The following is a 26601-nucleotide window of genomic DNA, read 5'->3' on the forward strand; positions in this document are numbered from 1 at the left end:
CCCTGGTGCCCAGCATCCTCACCTCACATGCAGAGGGAGGGAGGGAGGACGGTGGGAGGTTGAGCATCAGGTCAAAACCCGGCTCCTCACATGCCGGGCGTCTAATGGTTCATTTGATTACACAGTCTGACAGGAATTTGGTCCATGGATTGAGAAGCTCCCTGCTCAGACAGCAGACTAATGGGGAAGATTGTTTATCTATAATTAAACCTACTGCTGCTTTACTGGTGATATAGGAACTCTTACATGATGGTAATAATAATAATTATAATTATTATTGGTTGTCATTATTATTATAAAAAAGTATAAAACAAAACCACACCTTTACATTCATTCACTCCTATAACAAAGAAGGACTTCAGTAACTTTTAAACTTTTGATTTTAAATAATTAGACCGAAAGGGAATAGAATTGTAAACTATAGCAACACCGTTTTAGATGAGAATAGAATCGACTGAGCGGTGACAGGTAACAGAGCTCAGGACAATCTGTAATAACAACCTGAAAGTGTGTGTCACATTATGCTGCTGAAAATAGAGAACGTTTTCCGCTTCACATGAACAGACACACTTCAGTCCCGCAGGTCTCCTCAACCTGTGCCTGTGAGGTCGAGACAGTCCCCTGACTCAGAATCTGCATTCCACACGTGCTGTCTATTTGTCTTGTACTGTTTTCTGCTGTTAGGTTTATTGTAATTTCCGTTCGATGGAGACGTGGGAATCTAAAAATTCCCATGCCACCAAAACAGAGCCCAGCGTGACTCCTCACTCCCACCAGGCCCTGATTGCGTGATTGAACCGCAACCAGGGGACAATGATACTGAAGAAGACGGACAAGGACTGATGACTTTGAATCAGTTGCCGTTGTTTTCTTGACTCATGATGTTTGGAGAGGGTTGGTGCATTAGTTAATTCTTTTTTTTTTTAAATCACACTTTTTCAAGTAGAGCAGAGGAACCGAGCCAACATCTCACCAACAGGCGAACTCCCACATTAGGTTATCCCTGTCACACTTTGAGAAGCACCCAGAACCACCCACATCCCAGGAGAGAGAGTGTGAGCTAGAGGAGGAGGAGGTGGAGGAGGAGGAGGAGGCTGCACAGGCCAGGGAGGGAGGGAGGGAGGGGTGGGGGACTCCTATTCCTGTGTGCATGTGTGCGTGTGTGTGTGTGAGTCTAGGTGAGTGTGTGTTTCTTTGAGATAGACAGGGGGAGGGAGGCTGGGGGTGTGTGTTTCCTCTCCTGTATTACCGCACCGTCTGCGCCTCACCTCTCACTTTTAATTGGCTGTGGATGCGCTGTCACTACGACAGCCGCCGGAAAGGTGCGCGCACATCACGCTTTCTGCACAGCTGAGTTTACAAAGCACCTGCACATGAGCCCCCCCCCCCCCCCCCCCCCCCCCCACACACACACACACACACACACACACACACACACACACACACACACACACAGAGAATGGATGAATGAGTCCAAATCATAAATGCACAGAATTAAAAAAAAACATTATTGATTATTCATTACCACGTTAATTATCATAATTAATATACCACTGGAACCTGTCTGTGCGTATTGATGTGTTCACTGAAGACAGTTAATGTGTCGATTTCATCCCTCTCACGCATGCACATTGATTTTGCTGATCCTCTTTCCGGTACCTTTGGCTCTGCGTTGATATCTGCGTAGTTTGGTGTAAACCTAATGCTTCTCTCTCTCTCTCTCTCTCTCTCTCTCTCTCTCTCTCTCTCTCTCTCTCTCTCTCTCTCTCCGTGCACAGATCCCTCCCTCCTTCTCTCCCTCCCTCCTCCGTGCGCTGACACAGTCACTCTCACACTCGCACACGCCGGCGTGCGCGCACACAGACACACTCTCCCCCGCGCCCTCCCCTCGTCTCGGTGCTGTCTCATTCACTCCAGTGCGCCATCCACGCACTGACTCCCAGCTCGAAGGAAGGGAGGGGGGGCGGGGTTGGATATATACCTCCGAGAGGAGGCCACGAGCTTCACTGAGACTGGACCCACTTGCAGCGCAAGGACCACAAGCAAGAAGACTCCGAAGCCGGGAGTAGAAGTACCAACAGATTTTATCGTGGAGCATAGAAAAGAAAAGACCAGCGAAACCTCAACGTTTTTTGGACTGTCTGCTGGAGCTCCGATTCAACCAATTTGCCTCTTCGCTACACGCCGGTTCCTCTGGATAGGCTGTAGCCGCTAAACAAAGTTGGTAGTAAACTCTTTGGAGTTTGGTAAGAGTCACTTTATATTTCTTCGCTTGTGAGAGTGGACTGCACTGGAGCTTGGGATCGAACCCCTCCGCACACGCTGGTCGGGCTTGGACCAAGCGCTTCATCCTTTTTACGCACGGTTTCCCGACGCTGCAAAAGTTTGTGTCCAGATCTGAAGACTCGTGAGATCAAGTCAGCAGCTGCTTCCTGAGCCCAGCTCCAACATACCTGGGTCCCCGGACAGAGAGCCACTGACCAGAGCTCAGAGAAGACTCGTATCGAGGTGAGGAAACTTACTTTTAAACGCGTGTTTTCTATGAATGAATGAATGTTTGATAAAGAGACAGATTGATGATAAGTGTCGTGTGTGAGAGTTTCTGAGTTTCATCTCGCTTTCTCAACTTTCTCAAGCTGCTGCTGCAATTTTCCAACAACATGCACCTGTTGAATCGACTTTTACGCACATTTTACGCACATTTTACGCAGCGTCTGTACCATTAAATACTTTTTCCTTACAGAGATTTTGATTTTACTTTTGATTGATTTGAACTCTAGTGCTGCTACATTGCTGCTTATGCTGCCTATAGGTGCAGTAATACAGCCTGAAGAGTGCAGCCATGCTGGATGAGGCGAGGTGAACGATCAGCAGGCGAAAGTTAGACTCTGGCAACAGGTTGCTCCAAAGCAGTCTCTGATGTGCTTGTGCTGCAGGATAGGTTCGGGTGCTGTTGTAGAAGATGTTACACTGATTTCAATCATATCGTTCAATTAATGGACACATTTCTAGTGCAGATGCTTCTACATTTATATAAACCCAAATGTCATTTTGTTGATTTTCAAATCAAACATTTTCTTCTTTAATCAAGGTTCTGACAAACGTTCAAAGCAAACAGTGACCAGTCTGGATTTTATTTGCTCTGCTTGTCACACTTTTCTTTAAGAACAGGTTTTGAGCATCATATATCACTATGATACCTGTAGGGCAATGTAAATACATCCTGTCTTGAATCTGAACAAACACAGATGCTCAGGAGTTTAAGTCAGCATCTGTTTCCCTTTTCCCGCTTGTTGTTTTTGCTGTCACACGGTTTTGCAACGAAGCTGCCGAGCACAGTTTCTTGCACACGTGTGCAGCTACTTGCCACCGGGTGTACAGCAAAAGAGGGAGCGTGTGCAGTTTATGGATGAAGGATGACTTGTATAATGGCCACATATCTCCTGAGTTTGCCTCAACTAAACAGAGCGACTTGCAAAGGAAAAGAACGAGGTCAGGAAACTGTGAACATCAGTCTATCTCTCTCTACCTGTTGCACACAAATCACATCTTGAACAGAAGACTGAAGCTTAAAAGCAACTATTTAGTTATAGTCTGGCTGGAAAATCATAAGATGAACTAATAATCAGTTTGTCTAAATTTATTTCAGTTTCTATCTGATTTATCTTTTCATAGCTTCCTATTGTTAAATGTTAAATGACTTGCTTGATGCTGCAGACATTCATTCAGTCTAGCTTCTTTTGGGTTTATACCCTTAATGAATTCTGCAAAGCTTTCTGTGTCTGTGACAGGCGGCTACATAACTGTTTGTACGGGCAAAAATAGAGAGCATGTCGCTGACGGTTATTTTCATGCTCGTTGCTTTCTTTTCACACCGATCTGCAGAAAATAAATGCTGTCTCCATAACAACAATCTGCTCTTTAGGACGCCTGCTTTGCAGAAATGTTGTTGACGACAGCAAATACACAAGGAAGAGAAAGGGCCAGAATGGTCGCAGAGAGGGGGGGGCAGGTAGAATAACAGCAAGATACACACTGAGTTCTCCTACGACAGCTGGACCTCCTTTCTCTTGTCGCTGTGTGCCTCATCAGATGCCCATTCATGGAGCTTCCGGTTGTTGGGACGCAGGAGGGAGGCAGCCACCTACACAAAGCAGAGGTCTTTGCTGTGTTGCTCACAGAGAGGAGAGGGGAGGGAGGGATGGTGAGAGACAGAGAGGGAGGGAGAGATGTGAAAAGAAATGCGAGGAACATAATTATGAGTTCTTCCTGCCTGAAAAGTGCAGGTGCTCCTCAAAGCGAATGTCACCACAGGCGTCAATCATCTGCCTCCCTGCACTGCCCCACTTCTTTATGATTATTGACTCAGTCACACACAGGCTGTCACTGGTAAATCTTAGATAACACATTCCGCTTCCTTCATGCAAACACTATCCAATGATCATACTTTTACTATTTCAGTTGACGATGACTGTGGCCTGTTCTACTGACAAAGGAAAAAATAAGTAGAAAAACATGAAAAGGCAGAAGAACATCCCTGAATGCCTGAGAAACTTGTTGCTGAGCAACAGTGTTTCCTCCCCTCGTCTGGGCTGCAAGGAGCATCTCCCGTTATTTGAGCCGGTCCAGTCGAGCACTGACACCTTAATGTCGACTCTGCGCTCTTTCTCCAGGTTCTATTACTCATGCAGGGGCACAGGTTCGAGTCAAATCCACATTAAGCATGTTTGCAAGATGAGTCAAATATGAATTATCCAGAGAACTGTGGATGCTTCATTTGACTGCATGTTGCCCATTTGCAGAGCAGCATCAATTCCTGATTAGAGAAGCTTTAAGTGATTCACAAGTTTAAAACGTGCATGCATCTGCATTAACTTTCATGCATTTGCAAGAGTGGCTGTCATTTGTCATTCTGGGAGCATATCTCATTGCACTTCATGCTCTGGTATGTAACGCAGGACATATTTCCGGAGCACAGATGCCACAGCAGGATATGTAATCACACTTCACCGTGGACCCAGACCAACCATTTCTCTTGTTTACCACTCGAGTGAAGAGTGCATTGTACGAATAACAGAACTAATAAGCGTCTGTGGTTGCCAGTGGCAATGCTTCTATGAACGTCAGACTGACGCACATGATTCACGGATCAGTTCAGTGTGTGGGAGGAAAGAGCAAGAGCTCGGAGATACCAGCCTGCTGTGAAGGACTGTAATTGCAGTGGCAGAGCAATTATGTCCCGAAGAACTGGGCATTTAGATCATCGAATCTGCCCTGAAACACAATGATACTGATCAGTGGCAAATCCCTGATGAATAAATATCATTTCCACAGTGGGTCCGTGAAAATTACACATTTGATTTTGGAGAAAGCTCTTCTCCTGCATACTGATATTTGTTCTGATGATTTAGATGTTGGGGCACAATAACAGAATTTTTTTCCTGTTTTTCATTCCATGTTTCTCTGCAGCTCCTTTTCTAAAAGAGACATGACAGATTGTCTGAAGCACTAAAACCTACAAATCCGTCGATTCTTCAGAGAGGTTTTGAAGAGAAGTCAGAAGATCTGAAACAAGTGCAGTAACTTGCAACAAAGAAGTTAAAAATCATCTTGCCTAAACCAGCAATTACAGAAACGAGTACATCAGCATCCCATATCTGAGCCGACACAATGGCGTGGTCAGCTCTTACCGGCCCCTGTGTGGCCCTCGTCCTTCTCTGTTTTGGTTTGGCCTCTTGCACCCCCTCCGGCCCCGCCTCGGCCACCTGCGCCACCCTGGAGCAGAGTCGCTTCTTTGGCGTGTTCTCCTCGACGACCACATTGCCTTCAACACCGTGCTCCTGGACCCTGCAGAACCCCGATCCTCGCCGCTACACCGTCTACATGAAAATCACAAAGCCCACCGACTCCTGCGTGCCCCGCCAGATCAGAACCTTCCAGTTCGACTCCTTCATCGAGACCTCCCGCACCTACCTGGGCATGGAGAGCTTCGACGAGGTCGTTCGGCTGTGTGACGCTTCAACCACTGTCACCTACCTGGAGTCCAGCAAGCAGTTTCTGCAGATCCGCAAAGTGGCGCCAAGGAACGGGCTGGAGATCGTGGAGGGGGAGAGCGACGGCAGCGACTTCAAGGCTGAATTTCTGGTCGTGGGGAAGAGGAACCCAAGTATGCCTGCCTGCCAGATGCTGTGCCAGTGGCTGGAGAAGTGTCTGTCCAGCAGCACCCATGATTATCCCTGTGGCATCATGAACACCCCCTGCCAGTGCTGGGAGGCCCCAAAGAGGAAACCAGGAAGCTGCTACAGAGGCGGAGTCTACGTCGAGAACTGTGTTGCTGTTCCCAAAGACAACCGACGCGATGCTGAGATTATCAGTAAGTTCATAGTTTGTTTAGTTTGGTTTCCTAAACTTTTTTTCAATGGGGAAAGACGGAAAAACAAAAAATAATCAATAGGTCAGAATCAAACAATAACAGAGTGATTCTCCAGGTTTGTTGTGTTGTTTTATAATGACCCCTGCTGGACCTGACTATCGATCGAGGGAGGTCATGTTCTCCAAGATCCCACTTCTCTGTGGACCAGGCAATCACTAATTGTTTGTCTGCCGAGGTTAATGATCCGTGTTCGTAGGACAGGGGCACAGGCGGAGGATGTGCACTCCACCGCCACAAAGCAATGAGAAGTAAATCAAAGGTGTTGGAGTAATTTGCCGCAGCGTCTTAAGGCTTAAGTGGCAGAACCACCTGAACCGCACACATCACCGGCGCTCCCTTTCTCTTAGGTAGACATGATAGGTTTAATGCTTGGCAAGGTCAGGGGGTTTGGGGAGAGATAGAGAGGACATTTTTTGTGCGATTAGGGTTTTGGGGGGGCAGAAAAGAGCACAGAGACCTCAGTCAGCTGGCAGCGGAAATCGAAGTGCAGCAATTCCGGTCGTCACGGCAACCCGCCGGTCGGCCTTACACACCGCTCTGCCGTGGTTCACACGGTGAGTGGTTAAAAGCAGACAATCACCATTTCAAATGGAACATCTATCGGCTTGAGTGCTCGTGTCTGCTTGCAAAGAGCCTTACTTGCTCATTCACTGTGTATAAAACAAATATTACTCACTTCCTGTTCGCTTTTTTGAGTCAAAGTTTTACAAAACCTAGTTTTAACCAGTGTGGACCTTTGCCTAAGTATCTGTTCTCATGTCTTCCTTGCAGAAGGCTGGGCTGGATGGGGACGCTGGTCCGTGTGCAGCCAGGAGTGTGGCGGCGGAGTCCAGGTGCGCAGCAGGACCTGCCAGCCCGAGGACAGCGTGTGCCACGGAACTGTTGAAGAAGGACGCGCCTGCAACCCTCAGGCCTGCATTGGTAAGCCCACCTGTCAATTAGCTGGGGAGCACTCGGCTGCAGGTGCCTCAAGTTCAGTGGAATAATCTGTGCAATTTTCTATTTCCCTCAGGCACAGAGCGATCCAGGAGCCAGGGTCTGCGGGCCATCGTCGGTCTGAAGAGGGACGGTGCTGCTGATTCCAGTCAGGGAGTTGTTGCAACCCAAACAGGTGAGATAACAAGGACCCTCTGAAAGCTGTGCTGTAGTTATGGATTACTAATTCATACATATTTTGCAGATGTCCCTCTAATACATGTTTTCTCCACAGTGGATGCTAAGACCGATGAGTGGTCCTCCTGGAGCGCATGCTCCATCACCTGTGGGGAGGGCTGGCAGAGTCGCACCCGCGTCTGTGCTACTTCCTCCTTCACCACCCAGTGCACCGGCCCCCTGCGTGAGAACCGCCCCTGCAACAACACCGTCGTCTGCCCCGGTGAGTGCCCGCTTCCTCTTCTGTGCTGTGAACGTAACGGGGGGGATTCAGGGACCACACTTGGCCCTGTCTTTTGAAGTTACACAATAATGGTTAAAGTTGTTGCTCAATTATTTGCCTTCACGCAGCCACAAAGGAAAAGTAGATAAAGAAAAGCAAGCGGGCAAAAGATGCTTTCACACAATTTGGATTGTGGGGAAGAGACAGCAAATTCAATATTTAATACATTTCCATGACAGTGTTTACATAGAGTGCTGTGTACAAGGGATTATGTGGAGGACTGCACCATCTAGTGGAGATTTGAAAGTTTTCCTCTACTGTAGATTCTCTCTTCTACCTTCCTGTATTAAACTAAACCCGTTTGTGACCCGTGTGCAGTGAATGGTGCTTGGGAGGAGTGGACCCCCTGGAGCCTGTGCTCATCCACCTGCGGCCGTGGATACCGTGACCGCACCCGCACATGCAAGCTGCCCCAGAACGGAGGAGAGCCTTGCCGCGGCCCCACAAGACAAACCAAGTTCTGCAACATCGCCGTCTGCCCAGGTGAGTCATCTCGAGATCTTGAGAATGTGTCATGGTATTTCTTCTACTTAAAAAAAAGTCTATTCATCTGCTACCAAATACCAGAATTCCTGACTCTGGCAGTGATGCTTGACTCCTGACTTCACTGATTCATGCTGTTTTGAGAGATAATTAGACGAATTATTGGCATCACCCCGTCACAATCAGCGAGCACAGTGGCAGGTTGACATTACATCTGACACATCAACACAATAAAAAGCCTCTGTTGGAATTAGTCACTGGCTAATAAGGAACGGCCGGTGACTCACGCTGTGCTCATGGTCACTGAATGCGTTAGAAGCTCAGTTCTTTCCCATTCAGCCTCCTACACGTGTGCTGAAAGGATTTCACGGCCTCAGTTCGTACAGCTACTTCTTCTTCCACATGACGTTTGGCTTTGAGCAGTTATTTGATCTCTGCGTTGCAACTGCACGCTGCCATCAGCAGATGTCTCTGTGCACCGCAGCTCGGTCGCTGCCAGTTCCTCAAACGGCATCTGTTCGGGCAAAGTCATTATTTCTCTTTTGAAAATTGAAAGTCGTGGGAAATTGAGTCATCCCTTCATTGTCCATTTTAGAGTGATAGAAACGTTATTTTGGCAAATCCAACCCTTTTAAGGCCACGTGATCTGCCTCGCCGTGTTAAAGGGCAACATTTAGCAGCAATTGCCATTGATTTCTGTCTCTGTTCTATTTCTAAAGTGCTCCAATATTTCAAGGCAGTTCTTCTCCCAACTTTTAAACTGGAGCATGAAAAGTGTTTTGCTGCAGTGAATCAATATTCCTTTTCCTTTATGTGTCTAAACCCTTTATTACAAATGCCCAGTATTGAATTTTTAGCAAAGTTCTGTAAGAAGAAAAAATTGTCTTCTCAGCCAAGTGAAAGGCAACGGTCATATTGTCCATCAAGAGGTAAACTTGATAGGAAGGCACATACAGTCATGTTTGAAGGTTTCACTTGAACTGAAGTAGGTCATGTGAATTCTTAATGGCATCAGTGAGTTTGCCTCGATGCCTCTGGCCTGTGGGTCTGCCTCGTCCTTGCTGACTCTCCTGCACATGTACCATCCTCTGTCTCCCTCCAGTGGACGGATCCTGGAACGAGTGGTCCGGCTGGAGCGTGTGTTCTGCCTCCTGCTCCAACGGCACCATGCAGAGGACAAGGGAATGCAACGGACCATCCTATGGCGGCTCTGAGTGCCACGGCGGCTGGAAAGAGACCAACAACTGCTTCCTGAAAGACTGTCCCGGTAAAAAGAAAAAAGAAAATTCCCATATTCAACAATCCCTGTGTAAATAAAGGACACATGAATTAGACATATCACATTGTTCATGGTGGGAAATGTCCTCTGTCTGTAGTTAATGGACGCTGGAATTCGTGGACCACATGGAGCAGCTGCAGCAGGACGTGCGGTGGAGGCGCTCAGCAGAGACAGAGAGCGTGTGAGGGCCCTTTCTTTGGTGGAGAATCTTGCCCCGGTGAGAAGGGAGAGCAGAGACGCTGCAGTGAGAAGAGATGCCCTGGTGAGTGACTTCAATACATCACAATGAATTAGTGTAACTTCACCATAACGCAGTCCAATCAGGAAATAAATTAGTCACCATATAATGCATTGTTCTCGTCGCCTTTCAGAGCCCCATGAGATCTGCCCCGAGCAGAACACTGGAGAAGTTGTGTGGAAGCAAACCCCCGCAGGAGACATGGCTGCCATCGCTTGCCCTGCTGATGCCTCAGGTACAGTGACATTACAGACAGCGATGTGTTGTACGTGCATTGATTGGACATACGTTAAACTGTTTGTCATGCCCGTCACGCCAACTTCAAGCACTCTCTCCCATCAACAGGTATGATTCTGCGCCGGTGCACCCTGGACGCTGTAGGTCTCGCCTCCTGGGAGACCCCAACTCACATCAAGTGCGTCTCCAAGAACTACGAGAACATTCAGATGCTGGTAAGCCCTGAGAAGACGCCCTTATTAAGATGTTAAACAGCGGTGTAGACAAACCGGCGGAGGTCAGAACATTCAGATTAACCTCCTGTCTCCTCTCCTGCAGTCAAGGGACTACATCTCCAAAGCGCAGGTCGGACAGAGCATGGACGGAGTCGCTGAGGTTATTTCTCGTCTGAGATTCTCCTCTGATGAGGGCACCAAGTACAGCGGCGACCTCATGGCCATCATGGAGATCCTGAAGAACACAACTGAGCTGTACAAGGGAACCAGGCTGAGACTGAGCAGCGCTGATGTTGCGGTAAATTGAAATCTTCACATTAAAATAACCAAAAGTGTTATCTTATCTTCTTGAAATGTGTCTCTCGTGCTTCTCTGACCAAAAATAGTTTGTGATTAAGCCGGATTTGGTTTCTTCTTACACCTGTGCCTCCGCTTTATGATCCACAGAACTATGTCCAGACCATTAGCGACTTACTGAAGGAGGAACATCGTGACAAATGGGAAGAAGCACAACTGGTACGTGATAAGAGGGTGTGTTTATGAGAAAGGGGAGAAGAGGGAATGAAAAGTTTGTTACGTCATCGTTCTGTAGCCTTTTGATTAACACTCCCAAATGCAGGAGGGCTGGAAACGTATCTCAGATTAGACTGTTGTGAGAAAAAGTGAATTCAATGTCCAGAGGCTGACTTATTATCTATCAGTAGCTTTTATCTCAAAAAATGTCCTATGATATTCTTACAACAAAACATACAGGAATTGTTTGACCACCTGTCGACATATTCCCCTCCCTACTCTCATGGCAGTGTTCAGGCTATGAAGCCAGTTCTTTCTAATCCAGTTCCCTGGGAAAGATAAGAGTTGCACAAACACTGCAGAGAGCAAAACGCACATTAGTGCACATGGGGACTAGTGGGAGAAAAAGTGAGCGCTTGAAGGTGACAGTAAACATAGAGGGAGACTGAATCAGGGAGAATCACTACGCCCACTTTGCAATCTGCGAGTCTCTGCGCCGTCCTACATACCGATGGCATTTGTGAGGGGACACAGACAAGCACATCGCACACGAGTGCGCACACACACACGCAAACACACACCTTGCGCCCACATCAATGCAGTTCTGCGTCAGAGACACGCAAGTCATGCAGCCCTCCCTTCCACCGAGCGAGAGGACAGGAAAAAAACCTCAGTATGAATCAACAGCCTGCCCATTTATGGCCTTCAGGAAGTTCTGTGGTTGCATAGCAGCAAGAAGTGTGTTCTTTTTCTTTCTTTTTTTTTCTCAGCTCCACTGCTGAGCGCTGTGAAAGAATAAGCACAAGCCGCACTGACATGAGAATAGAAAATCTAGACAAGGAATTGTAATTATAAAAGAGCGGCCTCCTGCCTAATTAAACCAGTTGTGTCAACAGTTGTGCCCTTTTTCTAACCTTTCCCTCCTTTTTCTCTTATTTTTCAAAATCCAGATGGGCGCCAGCATTAAAGAGTTCTTCCGCCTGGTTGAGGACTTTGTGAACATGATGGGTACGCAGATGAGCAGCTTCGAGGACGTCTATGAAGTCACAGAGAATTTCGGTGAGCCTTGAATTCCCCTCCGCCAGCTGCCCCGTGTCTCGTCAGGATGATGTGTCCTTTAGTCCGGCCCCAGTGCATCAATCTTAATCTGGGGCCCGTGTGTCTGAGTCCGTACAAGCAGCAGCACAAAGCATCACTTATCACCCTGACAGAGTCCATCGGCCGCACTACATCAGTATCAGTGTCATCTCCAAAGATGTTCTGCATCTAATCACAAGTGTATTGCACATAACACATGGCTTTTTGCAGAAACTTACCAATCCTGTTAAAAACACTGTGGGAGTAACTGTAACTGTCTTATCGGTGACTCGTGTAACTGTTGTGATGAAGGTGACATTATCACAGGACTTAGTGGGAAGTGACACACATGACGCATTAAACAAAAAAATGTCCCTGGCATCGTTTGCTTCAGTTCATTGAGATTAAAAAAAAAAAAAATGTGTAGAAGTGGATGACGTCTAAGACAAAGTCTGTGAATCTGTGTCCTCCTGCAGTGCTGAGCATCCACAAGCGCCCGGCGACCACAAACTCCAACTTCACCTTCCCCGTGAAGGGCTGGAGGGGCATGCTGGACTGGGTCAGGAACTCCGAGGAGAAGATCTCAGTGTCCCGTGATGCTTTGTCCATTAAGCAATCTGGTGAGTTCCTACACGCATCATTTATTCTGCAGATCAACTGGTGCTCCGTCTTATGGAATTGGCTCTAAAATCAGGTGTTTTGTTCTTTGCAGACGGCAACAGCACTTTTGTGACCGGCATCGTCCTCTACAGAAACCTGACGTCTATCCTGTCCTTCCAGAGGTAGGCCACAGCTCTTCTGCTTTTATCAAACTGACCATTGACCATATTCATTCTTCTATGAAGCCCCATGTGCACCAACGCTGACCGTGTAACCTCCTCCCTCTCCGCAGCAACTCCACCCTGCTCAACTCTAAAGTGGTGACGGTGATCGTCAACCCCACGACGACTCTCCTGTCGTCCCCCGTTGAGATCGAGTTCCCCCACCTCCACAATGTAAGTTACCCAATCTAATGTGGTAGTATCCGCCCCCCTGCCCCCTCTGGGTGTTTGCTCACGTACACAGCCTGACATTTTGTTGACATTTACAGCGACACTGTGACTTTTTACGTACGACTGGTCAGTGATGATGATGATGATAAATCACAAATCACGTGCAAGTAATTAATCTCCGCAGCCGGCGAGACGCTGTTTTTAGTTTTGTACTTGTATTACGTGGGAAGGTGGCGAGAAATGTCGGCGGGTGGGCGGTGGCAAGCTGTTGCATCTCACACGTTTTGTAGTACAGTATCCCAGCCTACGTGTGTCCCCTTTTTTATTTTCTGTGGAGATCCCTCACTCACTTCTTCTTCTTCCTCTCCTTTCGCAGGGCACCATGAATGAGACGTGCCTCTCGTGGGACGAGAGCGAAACGTAAGTGTCGACCGAGGTCTCTTCTTAATCATCACCCCACATGTTTTGTGATTCAGCTGATCTGAGGCCTGGTGTTGTTCATCGTCTGCCAGTCATGCATCTGTCACCGCTACCAAACATTCAACCGCCCCTGTAGTGAGAGACAGAGCAATAACGCTTCAGCCATTTTGAAAATGCAAGTCATTTCGGACAAAGAGGATAGAGGAACACCCCGATGTGTTGGCTCCCCGGTCTGTCTGACATGCTGACTGCCTGACATACCACGTTGATCGCCCGCCTCCCCGTGCGTTGCCCCAAACATCCCGGGGGGGGGGGGGGGGGGGGGGGGGGGGGGGGGGGGGGGGGGGATAGATACACGGGCAACACTAATAACCTCATTACATACATCAGTGAGTAAATTCACCGCCAGCATCCCTACAGCACCACAGAGTGTCAACCCGACAGACAATGGCCCCTCTCCCTCCCTCGGCTCTCCGCCATGTTCATATGTCACCGCCGCACTTAATGACTGTGGCAGCTCGGGAGTTTTTAAGGACGCTTACACGCATTCGAATGACTTACGAAAGCAGCTCCTGGTGGCCGGGGGATCAATCAGCCCCCGGGCCCACCCTGCCCTCCTCAAGAACACACAGGTGGACCATTTGCATATAGATAGACTTGTTCCCCCCCCCCACCTCTCCCCCAACACACACACACACACTCACTTTTCCACATGAACTATAACAACCAGAGTGGAAGCATAAGCAGAGGCAAGAATGAATCAAAGGAGAAGATGTAATTAACTCATACACTTTCAGAGGGAGGGCCATGTGCCTCCAGTCAAATTATGTTCATTCTTGACAGCGGATGTGATTAATGGCTGGATAGGGACAGCGGAAATGACAGAGGAGGAAGCTCTGGCTGAGGGGGAACAGTTCGGGGTCAGTGCTTGTTTGCGGAGCTGCTTATGTTTGAGGCCGTCGCAGGAAGTGGTCGATCATCTAAAAAGATGGACCACGCCTGCTTTATGTTTTTTTTTAAAGGCCCAGTTTGCATCACACACATCTGCATGATGTGACGGCCTGAAAGCTGCACGCATTAAACGCTGCAGCCGAGCTTGTTTAAGACGCCATTCCAGTTAACTGGCTTGATGATATTCCCCCCCCCCCCTTGCGGCTGTCCGACCATGACGCTCTGTACCAGGCTGGACCTGCTGGCTATGATGCCCCTTTGTATTCACCAGTCAGTCAGTCAGCAAGAGCCCGAGGGCGCAGTCTCAACCTCCTCTGTGCGCTCGCTGCTCTCTGGCATTTGCTGCTCACACACGAAGGCTAGAGCTTGATTTTTCTCTGGCTTAAAGTCGAGATCTGCACAAAAAGCACTGGAGATTAAAGAACTTGATCTGAAATCAGACAAGTGCATCTCCTTTGAAGGGGCCATAACGAAGCACTCACTGCTTTCACACTTTCTGTTTTTCATGTTTTCATCTCTGTTTTGTGATTATCGTGGTTAAAACAGGAGCAAATATTCCATGTATATTAAGTTGTTTGAGAAAAAATGAAGTTCAGTGTCGAGTCCCTCGTCTTCACACTCCCTCCTCCTTGTTTCTCAAAAGAGGGAACACATTGTCCTTTGTCGCCCCTGTGCACCGGCCAAGTGTTGCCAATAATCTGGTGTCAAGCGAGGAAAGATGAGCCTTAACGGGGAACGATACAGATTATGCTAATATTGAGATTTATGAAGGGGCCTATCATCATTAATCCCGGCAAAGATGGCTATTAATCACATAAACGTGAAAGCCATTATCAAAGCAGCCTGAGATGCAAGCGAGCGCCTCAGGTTACAGAAACATAATATTTGTCTTTATCACACCGGAGCACAGAAGGAATGTCTGTGCATTGAAACGGTTTATATAAAAAAAAAGTATATTCATATGCATGTGTGCTACTTGAAATTCAAATCACACTGGCCTATCATAAGCAGAATATACCAAGTGTGTGTGTGTGTGTGTGTGTGTTTTTTTGTTATGGGAATTATGAGACCTTCCCTTCACATGAGGGGTTCGTCAGATGCCTCCTCTCCTCCTAACCCTGTTCCCTCTCTCCTTCCCTGTGCAGTTCCTCGCTGCTCGGCTCGTGGTCGGCTCGGAGCTGCAGATCGGTGCCCGTTCATTCATTCAGAACCAAATGCGTGTGTGACAGCCCCTCCACCTTCGCCATTTTAGCGCGCATCAACTTCGACTCGGTAAGTCTCCCGGTCTGCTCGCGAAAATCTGCGGCCGTTTTATCTTCTGTGTCCGACGTGCATCTGAAGTGTTTTTCCGTGCACGGTGTGAATGCGGTGCAGTGTGAACGGTGGGACTTGTTGTTGTGTCATCCTAGCGGGGTGTTTTTTGTGTGTTTCTTTCTTTGCTGTAGCGCAGCCTCTTTGTCTCCGTGCAGGTGCCGCTGCTCGGAGACGGATCGATTTTATTCTAATTAATCTGATCATCGGGTGGAAATAAACCGTGCAACGTGTTGATATGCGGGAAATTGGCATGTGTGGGATTTCAAAACTAAAGCGCTGACGATTTGCACATTTGACGTGTCTTTTCGTGCAGGAGCGAGTCAATGTGATTCTTGCAATCAGCTGCATAATTGAAGAAGAAGAAGAAAAAAAGGATAATAGCGTATTGCAGCAATGGTAGGGGGGGGGGGGTCGCTTATGCATTTTCAAATTTAGCTTGTGCATGAAAATATATAAACACAGACATTATTACTGATCGTTGTGTAATCAGAGGTAACATTTAATGCCCGATTATGCAGTTTTTTTAATTTATCATTCGTGTTCAGAGTTTGAGCACCTGATGTTTCCATCATTGAAATCTGCCAATACATATTAGCTTTTCTTTTTTCTTTTTTTTCATGCATGCGCAAAGACAATGTGTAACCCCCCCACTCCCCCCACCCCCATAGACTGTGTTGCCTGTAAAGCTGCTCCATCTCCAGTTGCCTTGGTAACGGCTTCTGCAGGCAAACTCGGCCTGTGTGATTTTTTGATAACTGAGGTGCTGAGGGAAACACACACACACACATAGAGCCCCCCCCCCCCCACTTCCCTCCTCCTCTCTCCTCCGAAGAGCGACCCCCCCCCCCCCCCCCCCAGGACAGAGGAAATGGCCTGTCCATCTCTGCTGTGCATCTGATTGCTGCTGCACAGTCGGGAGGGGGGGGAGCAAGCAACAGATATTTATCAGTTTGAGGAAATTCATATTTGAAGTTTGAATCTCTTAATTTCCTCCTTTTTTCACGTTATTCATCGAGCAGTCGGAGGCAAAGCAGCTCACGACGGCTCCGGACTGCAGTGTTTTTCTGCTGCTGAATCAATTCCCTCTCCAACCTGTTGTTTACACCCCAGATTTGATTTGTCCTGCAGTTGCCAGTCTGAACAGCGCCGCCCATATTTTTGTTATAGGGCTGCACATGCCCCCCCACCCTCTCAACCTCCCGAGACAGTAAAAAAGGCAGCTGCGCCAATCATTCCCTCTGCCAATATCTCTGAATTCTCGATTACATCCACCTCTCTCCTCCCCCTACTCCTCTTCCTCCTGCTTCTTCCTCTTCCTCTTCGGCCACAGCAGCGAGTCTTAAAATGCCAGCCAGGCGGACCAATGAGAGACAGACGTCTGGTCATGCATTGATGGCTCCCCCCCACCCACCTCTCCATCCACCCTTTGATGTGAGCCATGGACGTTTGCAATAACATCTTCCTGCGAGACATATGAGGGAGAGAAGGGGAGCGAGGAGAAAACGGGCAGATACCGCAGTGTGTGTGTGTGTTGCAGCTCCTGCTCACAGTGGTCTGGCTTCAGGACTCATGTGCGTTGGACACATGATGGTCCAGAGGGAGCCTTTTATATAGTTAGTACAGCAGAGGCTCTTAACCACTGGGGTGATTGAATAGAAAAATCAAAAACGTGAATGTTTAAAGTTTTTTTTTTTATTCCTTTACGTGCCTCGTCTGTGCTCGAAAATCAGAACATGTGATTCAGTCAAGGGCAGGCAGAAGACCTTCTCCATATTTAGGTCAATCTGGCTGTCTGGATTTCACTCAGAGGCCCACGGTGCAAGCGTCAACCCAGATATAGAGATTGTGAAGCGAGGGAGCAGAACACACTGTATCACCCGTTCTTTTTCCTTCCCCCCGCCAGATATGGTAAAAGCAAAAAAAAAAGACACTCTGACTCTATATCTACCATCTGTTTTGGGGCGCTTCTGATGAAGTTGGATAGACTCTGAAGCAAATTTGCCACACTAAATTAGTCTTTGGCTGCCGTAGGCCGGCCTTCACCAGCTGTGCTTCTTCAATATCACCCCAGAGAGGAACAATCCTTCATGGCTCAGTGTTGTGCCATTTAAATGTTCTGCAACACTATCAACAGTGGTAGAAGTATTAGGAGGCGCGCGTCACATACGCTCGCAAAATGAGAATTTATGGACGTCATAAATCAAATGAAGGCCAAAGCAGCGTCTATTTCTTTCCCCTCTCGCTGTGCTAATTTGAAACCTGCAGATTTATTATATCTCATTTTCTCACTTACCTTTGTGGAGCCACTTGGCCCTTTCTCACCCGTTTCCCTCTCAGCTCATTATCAAAAAATACAATCACACCATTTGCCGACGACGACTTCTCCATTCCGAGCCCGAGCAATTTATACTTCACACGCTTTGTGGTGATGACAACTTGATCCGATGTGTTAAATTAACTTATTACAGCCACGAGTAGGTGTGAGACAGACAGAGATTATAGATGCATTGAAACCACACAAATGGGGGTTCGTAGGGGTTTTTTTTGTCAGGCGGCAGATTCTCAAGGAGCTGTGAGATTTGTGTGTGCAGCCGTGACCCGTCAGCGCTCCGGGTCAACGAGCAGCAGGGACGACAGGCGAGAAGTCGGCCCCTTCTCCGTTTCCTCCACCAGAGGTTCGGTGCCAGGGCCGTTTGAAACATGGGACAGTCACCGCCGCTGGCAGTGGCAGGCGCTAAGCTGCTGTCAAGAGATCAGAAGGGCAGGTGGTGGCAGATTAATGCACAGGTGATAATGGTCCACCTGTTCACTCCAGCAGGGGCGGGGGGTGGGGAGCTGCGGCTCGGCACCGACGCAGCGAGAAGATGATAAAAAGGCGAGAGGAGAGAGAATAGCTCGGGATGTCTGTCAGTGATGAGAAGGTTGCCACTGCAGCTCAGACTAATGATTCAATACAGCGCCCCCTCCTGAACTGCCCCTGGGACTCGGACAACCCCCCACACACTGAGATGTATGTGCAGCATCCTCCTCGCCTCATTTGCTGACTCAAAAGCTCAATGGAGGAATGCAGTGACCCTGACCATTTGTTTAGTTTGCCGCTCCATCTTTCTGACATGTTCACCTTGGGGTCACCTTGCCTCATCCGTGGCCTGATTGTGCCATTCAGCTGTTTGCCTACAGGGAGCTGTCTGCCGTTCCAGATAGCACACCCAGAGGCGTCGCTAGTGTGTGTGTGCGAGTGTGAGCGTGTGCGTGTGTCTGTATATTTCAGTGCTGCTTTGCCTCAGTGTGAATGCAATCAGCTCTAAGTCTTTTCATGTCTCCTCTCTGCAGATCATGGACAAGGCACTGCTCCCGTCCGTGACTCTCATCGTTGGCTGTGGGGTCTCCTCTCTCACCCTGCTGCTCCTCATCATCATCTATGTCTCTGTGTGGAAGTAAGTAACCCCCCCCCCCCACGAACAAAGCCTGACTCCAACTATGCACACTGCACGTTTTTGCTTTCTCTCTCCTCTACCCCTGTACTCACTCTTTCCTTCTCCCTCTTCCAAAACTCCAGGTACATCCGCTCCGAGCGCTCCGTCATCCTCATCAACTTCTGCCTCTCCATCATCTGCTCCAATGCCCTCATTCTCATCGGACAAACCCAGGCTCGCAACAAGGTAAGGCCCGCTCCTCCAGCCAATCCGAACCTCTCGTTAAACCTCTCTGAGACTCACCGCTTTGGGGACCTTTGCAAGTAGCGGCGCCACTGACACAGATTTCTCCTCTGTCCCCCTCCACCTTCCCTTCCTTCCCACAGGTGGTGTGCACTCTCGTAGCTGCTCTGCTGCACTTCTTTTTCCTCTCCTCTTTCTGCTGGGTGCTGACAGAAGCTTGGCAGTCCTACATGGCTGTCACCGGCCGTCTGCGCAACCGCATTATCCGCAAGCGCTTCTTGTGCTTAGGCTGGGGTAAGAGCACCTGTCTTTAGCTTCCTCTCGGCCCTCTCTCTGTTTTTCCTCCCCTATTGCACTTTCCTCAATAGCTTTTTTTTAATCCTTTCAAGCTCTAACGTTTCCTTCTGTCTTTTTGCTTTATCTTGCAGGCCTTCCCGCGCTGGTGGTGGCTGTGTCAGTGGGTTTCACAAAAGCTAAGGGATACGGCACCGTCAACTAGTAAGTGCAGTCTCAACCTGCCAGCTTTGCATCTTCCCTTTTCTCTGCCTTCATCCTAAAAAAACTCCTCCTTTAGTTCACACATTAATATTCTCCCTCCCTTGTTTCTCTAGCTGCTGGCTGTCCCTCGAGGGCGGACTCCTCTACTCCTTTGTCGGCCCGGCTGCAGCTGTCGTTCTGGTGTGTATTCTGACTTTGACGTCCCACTCCATCACAATCACACACAGTGTATTTCTAAATGCATTACCCACTATTACATTTTCTCATCCAATTTTTTTTCCCTCTTCTTCTTGCAAACAGGTGAATATGGTCATTGGTATTCTGGTCTTCAACAAGCTGGTATCCAAGGACGGCATCACCGACGTGAAGCTGAAGGAGAGAGCTGGGTAGGTCCTATTGATCCTCTCTTGTAGAGTGTTGCTCTTATCACCCCCCCATCAGTCCCATTACAGGTATATTGATGATGTGCTTTGATATCAAGGCTTACAATCAAAAAAGAGGAGGGGAATAGATCTGAGCCAGTAGAGAATCAGTCCTGTGTATGAGCCTGTTGAGTTGAACCCGTTCCTTTTCCCCCTGCAGGGCGTCACTGTGGAGCTCCTGCGTGGTTCTGCCTCTCCTGGCCCTCACCTGGATGTCCGCCGTCCTCGCCATCACCGACCGCCGCTCGGCCCTCTTCCAGATCCTCTTTGCCGTGTTCGACTCGCTGGAGGGTTTCATCATCGTCATGGTTCACTGCATCCTGCGCAGAGAGGTAAGAGACCCCCCAAACAAAACGTGCAGATGAGATAAAGTGAAAGGAAAGTTGTTTCTCTTGCTGGTCGTATTTATGAAGTTACATGAACTGACTCTTTTTTCCCACCCTTCATCCATTAGGTTCAAGAAGCTGTAAAGTGCAGAGTAGTTGACCGCAAGGACGATGGCAATGGAGACTCTGGCAGTTCCCTTCACAATGGCCACACCCAGCATATGGTACGTTTCTTGGCTTATTGCCTTTTTAATGTCTTGAGTGCCTTTTGTGTTTTACCTCTAAATGGATATGTGCATACATTAGGCACTGATAGAACATCTGTTATTCTTTTATCAGCAGTCTGATAACGAAAAGGATGGAGATTCGAGCAGACAAGGTAAACCCTTTTCCTTGCTCTTAACCAATTTTCCATTTGCATTTCCATTTCTCTTAGCCTTGCACTTAAAACATCTGATCATGCATAAAAAGAGGACACATTTATTGAGCCAATATTTCAGATGTGGTTCTTTATTATCATTTAACTCTAAAACCATTTGTCCTAAAAGGAATGAAAAGCTCCTCTGAAGAAAAGATGCCCCCTCCTCAGATGCCTCTTCCCATGGGCTCCAACTTCCACACTCTGCCGTCCAACCCCAGCAAGGGCCACATGCATGCGCTCCCTGAATACTCCAGCCACACCCTCACCCTGAAGAGAGAGAAGACCCGGCTGGTCGGTGGAGTCGACCCCTGCGGAAAACCAGTGTACGTCTGCGAGGGGGAGATCTTCCAGCAACTGGATGCAGATCTCGCTCGGGTTCAGGCCGAGGGAAGCGGCTCCGACGGCAGCAGCTACGTCCTCATGCCCAACACCACCTCCACGCTCAGGATGAAGCCCAAAGACGACCCAACAAAATACAACATCAGCGTCGAGCAGATGCCGCAGGCCAGGCTGATGCACCTCGGCGGGCCCTTTGCCGAGCCCCAGGCCGCTTTCGGGATGAAGTCGATCCCCTCAGACCAGGTCAGCGTGTCGTACTCGGAGAGAGACTCGCCCATCCAGAACATCCACAACATGTCCAGCGAGTCTCACATCACCCACAGCAGCCTGGAGAACACCTTCGAGTCCATGAACTCCATGATGTCCAAGAGCGAAACCATCTCCACGCTCTCCATGAGCTCCTTGGAGGTAAGATCCACGGAGCAATGTGACCTGCGGCAGAATACACGCTTGATGAATTCTTGTGCACTATATTTTATCTGATATTAAACCAACTTTCTCCGTCTTTTCTCTGCAGAGACAGAAATCCCGATATGCTGAGCTGGACTTTGAGGTGAATATTGTTTGGTTACCGTTTGCTGTATAGATAATAAATGACACGTATTATATATGAAATGTACAATACTAGATCTGAATTTTAAATGTTTTTGTCTTTGCTCCCTGTAGAAAATAATGCACACGAAGAAACGCCACCAGAACATGTTCCAGGACCTAAACAGGAAGCTCCATCATGCTGAGAAAGACCGAGAGTCGCCTGCTTCTGACAGCAAGGTAACGCATCGTGATGATATGCTCATCTTCCATTTCCATAGACATTCATTTCCAGGAAAATGCAAAGCAAAAAAAGGAAAAACACAACAGAGGCAATTATAATGTTAAAATGATTCTTTGATATAAAATGACCTTTTAAAACCACCGGTGATTTGTGTATTGAACTGTGGTTGTCATTACTTTGAGGTCATTTGAATAAGGATTTATTTTCTTCCTTCCTTCTTACAGTCTGTGAGATGGAGTGTGTCCTCAGGAGGAAGTGACAAAACGAACCACAGCGTGAGTGTTTATATACAACCTCACACAAATCTCTAATTTACTGCCTGTAGATGAGACACAGATATTACACTTGCCTCAAGGAGGAATGATTTCCTCCCCCCTCCAAATGACAATATGACTTTCATTATTAGAAAATCACTTTGGCCGTAATGAAACCCATCACATTTTGATTAAATCAGGAATTTGCTCGGGGCTTGATGAGCGACACTTGTGCTAACGTGCCTCCTCTTTCTGCTCCAACAGGACAAACAGCAGGCTCCTCTGGAGAGGCCGTGGGAGGGAGTCCGTGGAATACCGCAGTCACCCCCTGCTTGGGTGCGCAAAGACCTAGAGCCCCTCGCCGCCTCGCCTCTGGAACTGCACTCTGTGGATTGGGAGAAAACCAGCACCACCATCCCCTTAGTCGGGCAGGACATCATCGACCTGCAGACAGAGGTCTGAGGGGGAGGAGGGGGGCGAGCGAAGCCACCTGATTTCACCTTGGTCACCTTTTTGGTTTGGGAACGCAATCCTGCAAGGATAGAGTAGAGGAAACCAGGAAAGGGAGGAAAGTGAGGAAGTAGGCCCCAGAATCAATGTCTTCAAACCCTCAGCCAGAGCAGAGAGGGACGGAAGAGTGGAGTTGGTGATGATGGGATGTTTATGTAGCTTCTCTGTGTGGACTTAAAGTATCTCGTGTCAGAGTGCTCTGGTGGGCGTGGGGTTAATGGAGTTTCCAGTGATTTCCATGGACCAGGACTGGCTGTGGTTCCACCGGGGGTTTCCTGAACCCCTCCAGCCTGGGCTCAGAAGATGTGGTCGACATGTCTGTGCTTCTTTTTTCCTTCAACTCGACTTTGGAGAAAAATGTTATGACATTAAAAACAAACGGCGCATCCTCCCTGCTTCTTGGGAGGAGCGACCGGAACTCCTGGCTGCTTCTCGACCAGCCGGGTTAACCGTCCAAAACAAGGCACGAGAGCAGAAGGGACCAGTTTCATGTTTGGAGTCCAACACTCATTTTGGCTTTTTTTTTTGCAGTTTTTCTGTTTATTTGTTCTGCTTCATACCTGGAACTGCTACAACAGATCTGAATATGAGACTCTGAACTGAGAAAACTAAAATGAAGCAGATAATATTTTTCTCCGCTTTGACCACCATGGTTATTATTATTATTACAATGATTATCATTGTTATTGCCATTATTGAGTTAATAGCCTCCATTTAAATTTTCCATTCCCCACATGACTGTCAGGCACAAGTTTTATTGTTTTTTAACAGTCATATACAACATTAGGCTCAAAAGATCAGTAGAATGTTCTGAGCCCACGTGGACTGCATCGGGACAACGAGCGGTGGTGATGGAGGTGGCGTTTAAGTTACCCAACACGTCCTGGTTTCTCCAGCATTCCTCTTCTTTACCAGAACACCAGCACCAGGATGAACACAGACTCTCACACAGGAAGAGCAGTGCACTCTCGGAAAATGCTGGTCGGATATAAGAGGAGGCGTTGCAGTAGGGGGGGGGGTATGGGGGTAGCAAACCTCCGCCCTCTCTCAGCTGGCACAAGATGCAGGCTCTTCCATGTGGCACATATATAAACGGATCCGAGGATTCAGCGAGACCTTTCATCAACACCCTTTTGTTTCTCAGCCTTGCAGGACTCTTGGACAGAGCAGAGGCTCCTGGCGCTGATGGCCACTTCCAGCCCAGCGTCAGGTCCTCAAGACTTTAACACATTTGTGTTTTCAGCCATCAGTGTGAAAAAGTGCAATATGATGGGCGCTTGATGCTCAAGCAGGACTGATATTATAATTTTAGGCAGGAGTTTTTTCTTACCGATGTTTTAAGAAGTTTTATACCATCTTCCGCATATTTACAGGGCATATAGATGCTTTATGAGAATATTGTATGACAAATCTGTATTAGTAATTCAAGGAATTTATTCGCTAGAGATTTGTTAGCACAAGACTCCATATTTGGAGCTGTGACAGGTAGATAATTGTACTTCTATAAAGTAAACATTATACTATAGAATGAACGATATGAATATCTCTAAACTGTGCTTCAGGATATTTGTTATTACTCGCCGCTGTGTAGCAACGAGTAATTGATCCTCATGTCTTCTGTACCAGTGTGTTTTTAATAACCTTGTCAGTAACTCAACAGTATGCATTACCAGCCAATTCCCATGTCCCTTCCAATTAGTCCGTCCTGGGCACAGCCTGATTCATACCTCGAGTTACTCGTATTGAAGACCCATTTGTATTTCCTTGTCTCGACTTTGTTTTTTTATGTTCTGTTCTACCTTCTGTAAATGTACAGTTTTCACAGCACAAAATGAATGTGACTTATTTCTAATAAAAAACTAATATATATTACATGAAGACTGTGGTCCTCAATTATTCAGCAGTGGTTTAAATACGACTTTAAATCTCATATTCTCCTGAGGACTTTCAGGAATCTGAACAAACCACTCCTGCAGAGTCACGTTGGCATGACAGCTCCATCTGAAGCCTAAAAATAAAGTTCAAACGCGGGATAAGGAACAAACTGCAGCGTGTAGAGAGCGAGGCAGAACATGAAGAAACGCATTTTGAACTCCTGCCACATTAAAGCCTCTGGCAAACATGCCACTCTAAATATAGACGTGATATCTCTGATGATAGAAGTGCAATTCTCAGTTCTATTTTCATGCCTTGCAAGGAGACGAAAATCATTAAAGCGAAGAAAAAAAAGATCTGAAAAGTTGAGTAATGAGAAAACAAACAAATTTGACAGGGGACAGAATGTGACTCTGGCCTCTTTAGAAAAAAGGAAATCTACCCGGTGTAAATTTAGTTTTGCCGACTTTGTCCGCGGTAATGAGACTGCGCTTTCTCTTCTCCATAATCCCTTCTTCGTTTCAATTCAACAGTGTGCTGTAATTCTGCTGCAAGGCATCAGCAATAGGAGATTTACATCATCCGTTTGTCGAGCTCTGCTAATTTGGTGGGGTCAGCTGGAGAGCAGGCTGGTTTCTGTGCGAACGGCGCCTCACTATGGGTGACATTTTTCATATTTGTTAGCACGTCACGGGACACGCTCCATTTTACTCAGTGGCTCCTGAATAATTTTTTGCTTTGTGGAACATTTTGTGCTAATTTATTTTCACGGCCCAAAAGTCATCTGGGCCTCGTCTGCACAGTCTGTCGGTGACAATTCACTGCTGTGATTGTGGAATCCAAAATAAGACTCTGAAAATATACAATATGACTCACTGTGGCCCCTCGTTATTTGCATTTCTTTCATGCCCTGACCTGCAGACAGTTGCAATCACTGGGCAAGAAGGAAGAAAGAACAAGATGCTCACACATTTAGATTCTATAATTTCTATTAATATTAAATATACATGAATGTTGAATGACACAAACTTCTGCCTGATGCACAACTTCATCCAAGTGTGCGAGTAATATAGCAGCAACTGTCTCCACAAACACACCTACAGGCAGTTTATATGCTCTAGAAAGCCCTAAACTGTTACATGCTTATGAATATTTATGGTGATACAGCCTCTCTCTCTTGTTCAATAATTAGTATATGTAGATGTGTATGTGTGTGGTGGTTGGGGGTCCCAATAACAACATCCTACAGCTGTCAATGTCTACCCATCCCCCACCCTCTTCTTCTCAGCTCAACCCCCCCACCCCTCCCAACATGGAATCCAGTATCAATTAGCACCTTGCTGGCAGCAACAGCAGGGTCCTGGCAGTCTCTTAATTGGAGGCTGTTGCTATAGAAACAACAGATGCTAATCAGAATGGGCAAAGATAAGAAAGTCTTTAAATTCCCAAAAGAGAAGACAAATAAAAGTTACTGCAGCTAATACAATGTATTTCCAATGATTGTCAGCAGCACATTGAATTATTCTAATTATCAAGTGTGAGGCAACAGAAAAAGAAAAATCTTGTGCGACTAATATTTGTATTAAGCTCAAGGGAATCAAATATATTTTTAAAAATCATCTTTAACTTTTAAATGTATCTTTATATCTATACATCCATATTACAATATTATTATATATTATTTGTTCATTTGGATATATTTGTAAAACAAATTCTGCAAGAACTATGCCACAAATGATCAGTTACTTCAGCCAGAGGGTTAGGACACAAGTTGTGCTGGCAAAAAGATTTACAAGCAAACTATCTCCACAATAATCTCCAGCACTTCCTGTCGTCCTGCTCTGCAGTCAGCAAAGCAGCTCTGACTTCCCAGTGGAGGGAATTAGAGAAACCTAATTTCCCGATCATGATGACAATGATACCAACCACTCCATC

General features: G+C 47.3%; 1 protein-coding gene across 3 annotated transcripts; it reads left to right on the forward strand.

Moving 5' to 3' along the window:
* The first annotated feature begins 1999 nt into the window (after positions 1-1999).
* Positions 2000-24663, forward strand: LOC117770583 (adhesion G protein-coupled receptor B1-like). 3 transcript variants are annotated; one of them, XM_034600170.1, is made up of 32 exons: positions 2000-2508; positions 5470-6373; positions 7205-7354; positions 7446-7544; positions 7644-7808; positions 8187-8351; positions 9454-9618; positions 9728-9892; positions 10002-10103; positions 10214-10320; positions 10424-10618; positions 10768-10836; positions 11784-11892; positions 12387-12530; positions 12623-12692; positions 12803-12905; positions 13279-13322; positions 15419-15545; positions 18921-19024; positions 19147-19249; positions 19390-19540; positions 19675-19744; positions 19858-19924; positions 20045-20130; positions 20327-20498; positions 20621-20716; positions 20832-20871; positions 21041-21660; positions 21770-21805; positions 21919-22023; positions 22252-22302; positions 22546-24663. In XM_034600170.1, exons 2-32 carry the CDS (start codon positions 5671-5673, stop codon positions 22741-22743), a joined length of 4581 nt encoding a protein of 1526 aa, XP_034456061.1. In that variant the 5' UTR covers positions 2000-2508; positions 5470-5670; the 3' UTR covers positions 22744-24663. The 3 variants fall into 3 exon arrangements, with proteins under 3 accessions (XP_034456061.1, XP_034456062.1, XP_034456063.1); XM_034600171.1 differs by having other exon boundaries at positions 20835-20871; XM_034600172.1 differs by lacking the exon at positions 22252-22302.
* Positions 24664-26601: the final 1938 nt, after the last annotated feature.

Source organism: Hippoglossus hippoglossus, chromosome 11, assembly GCF_009819705.1.
Source record: "Hippoglossus hippoglossus isolate fHipHip1 chromosome 11, fHipHip1.pri, whole genome shotgun sequence".
Classification (NCBI taxonomy): Eukaryota; Metazoa; Chordata; class Actinopteri; order Pleuronectiformes; family Pleuronectidae; genus Hippoglossus; species Hippoglossus hippoglossus.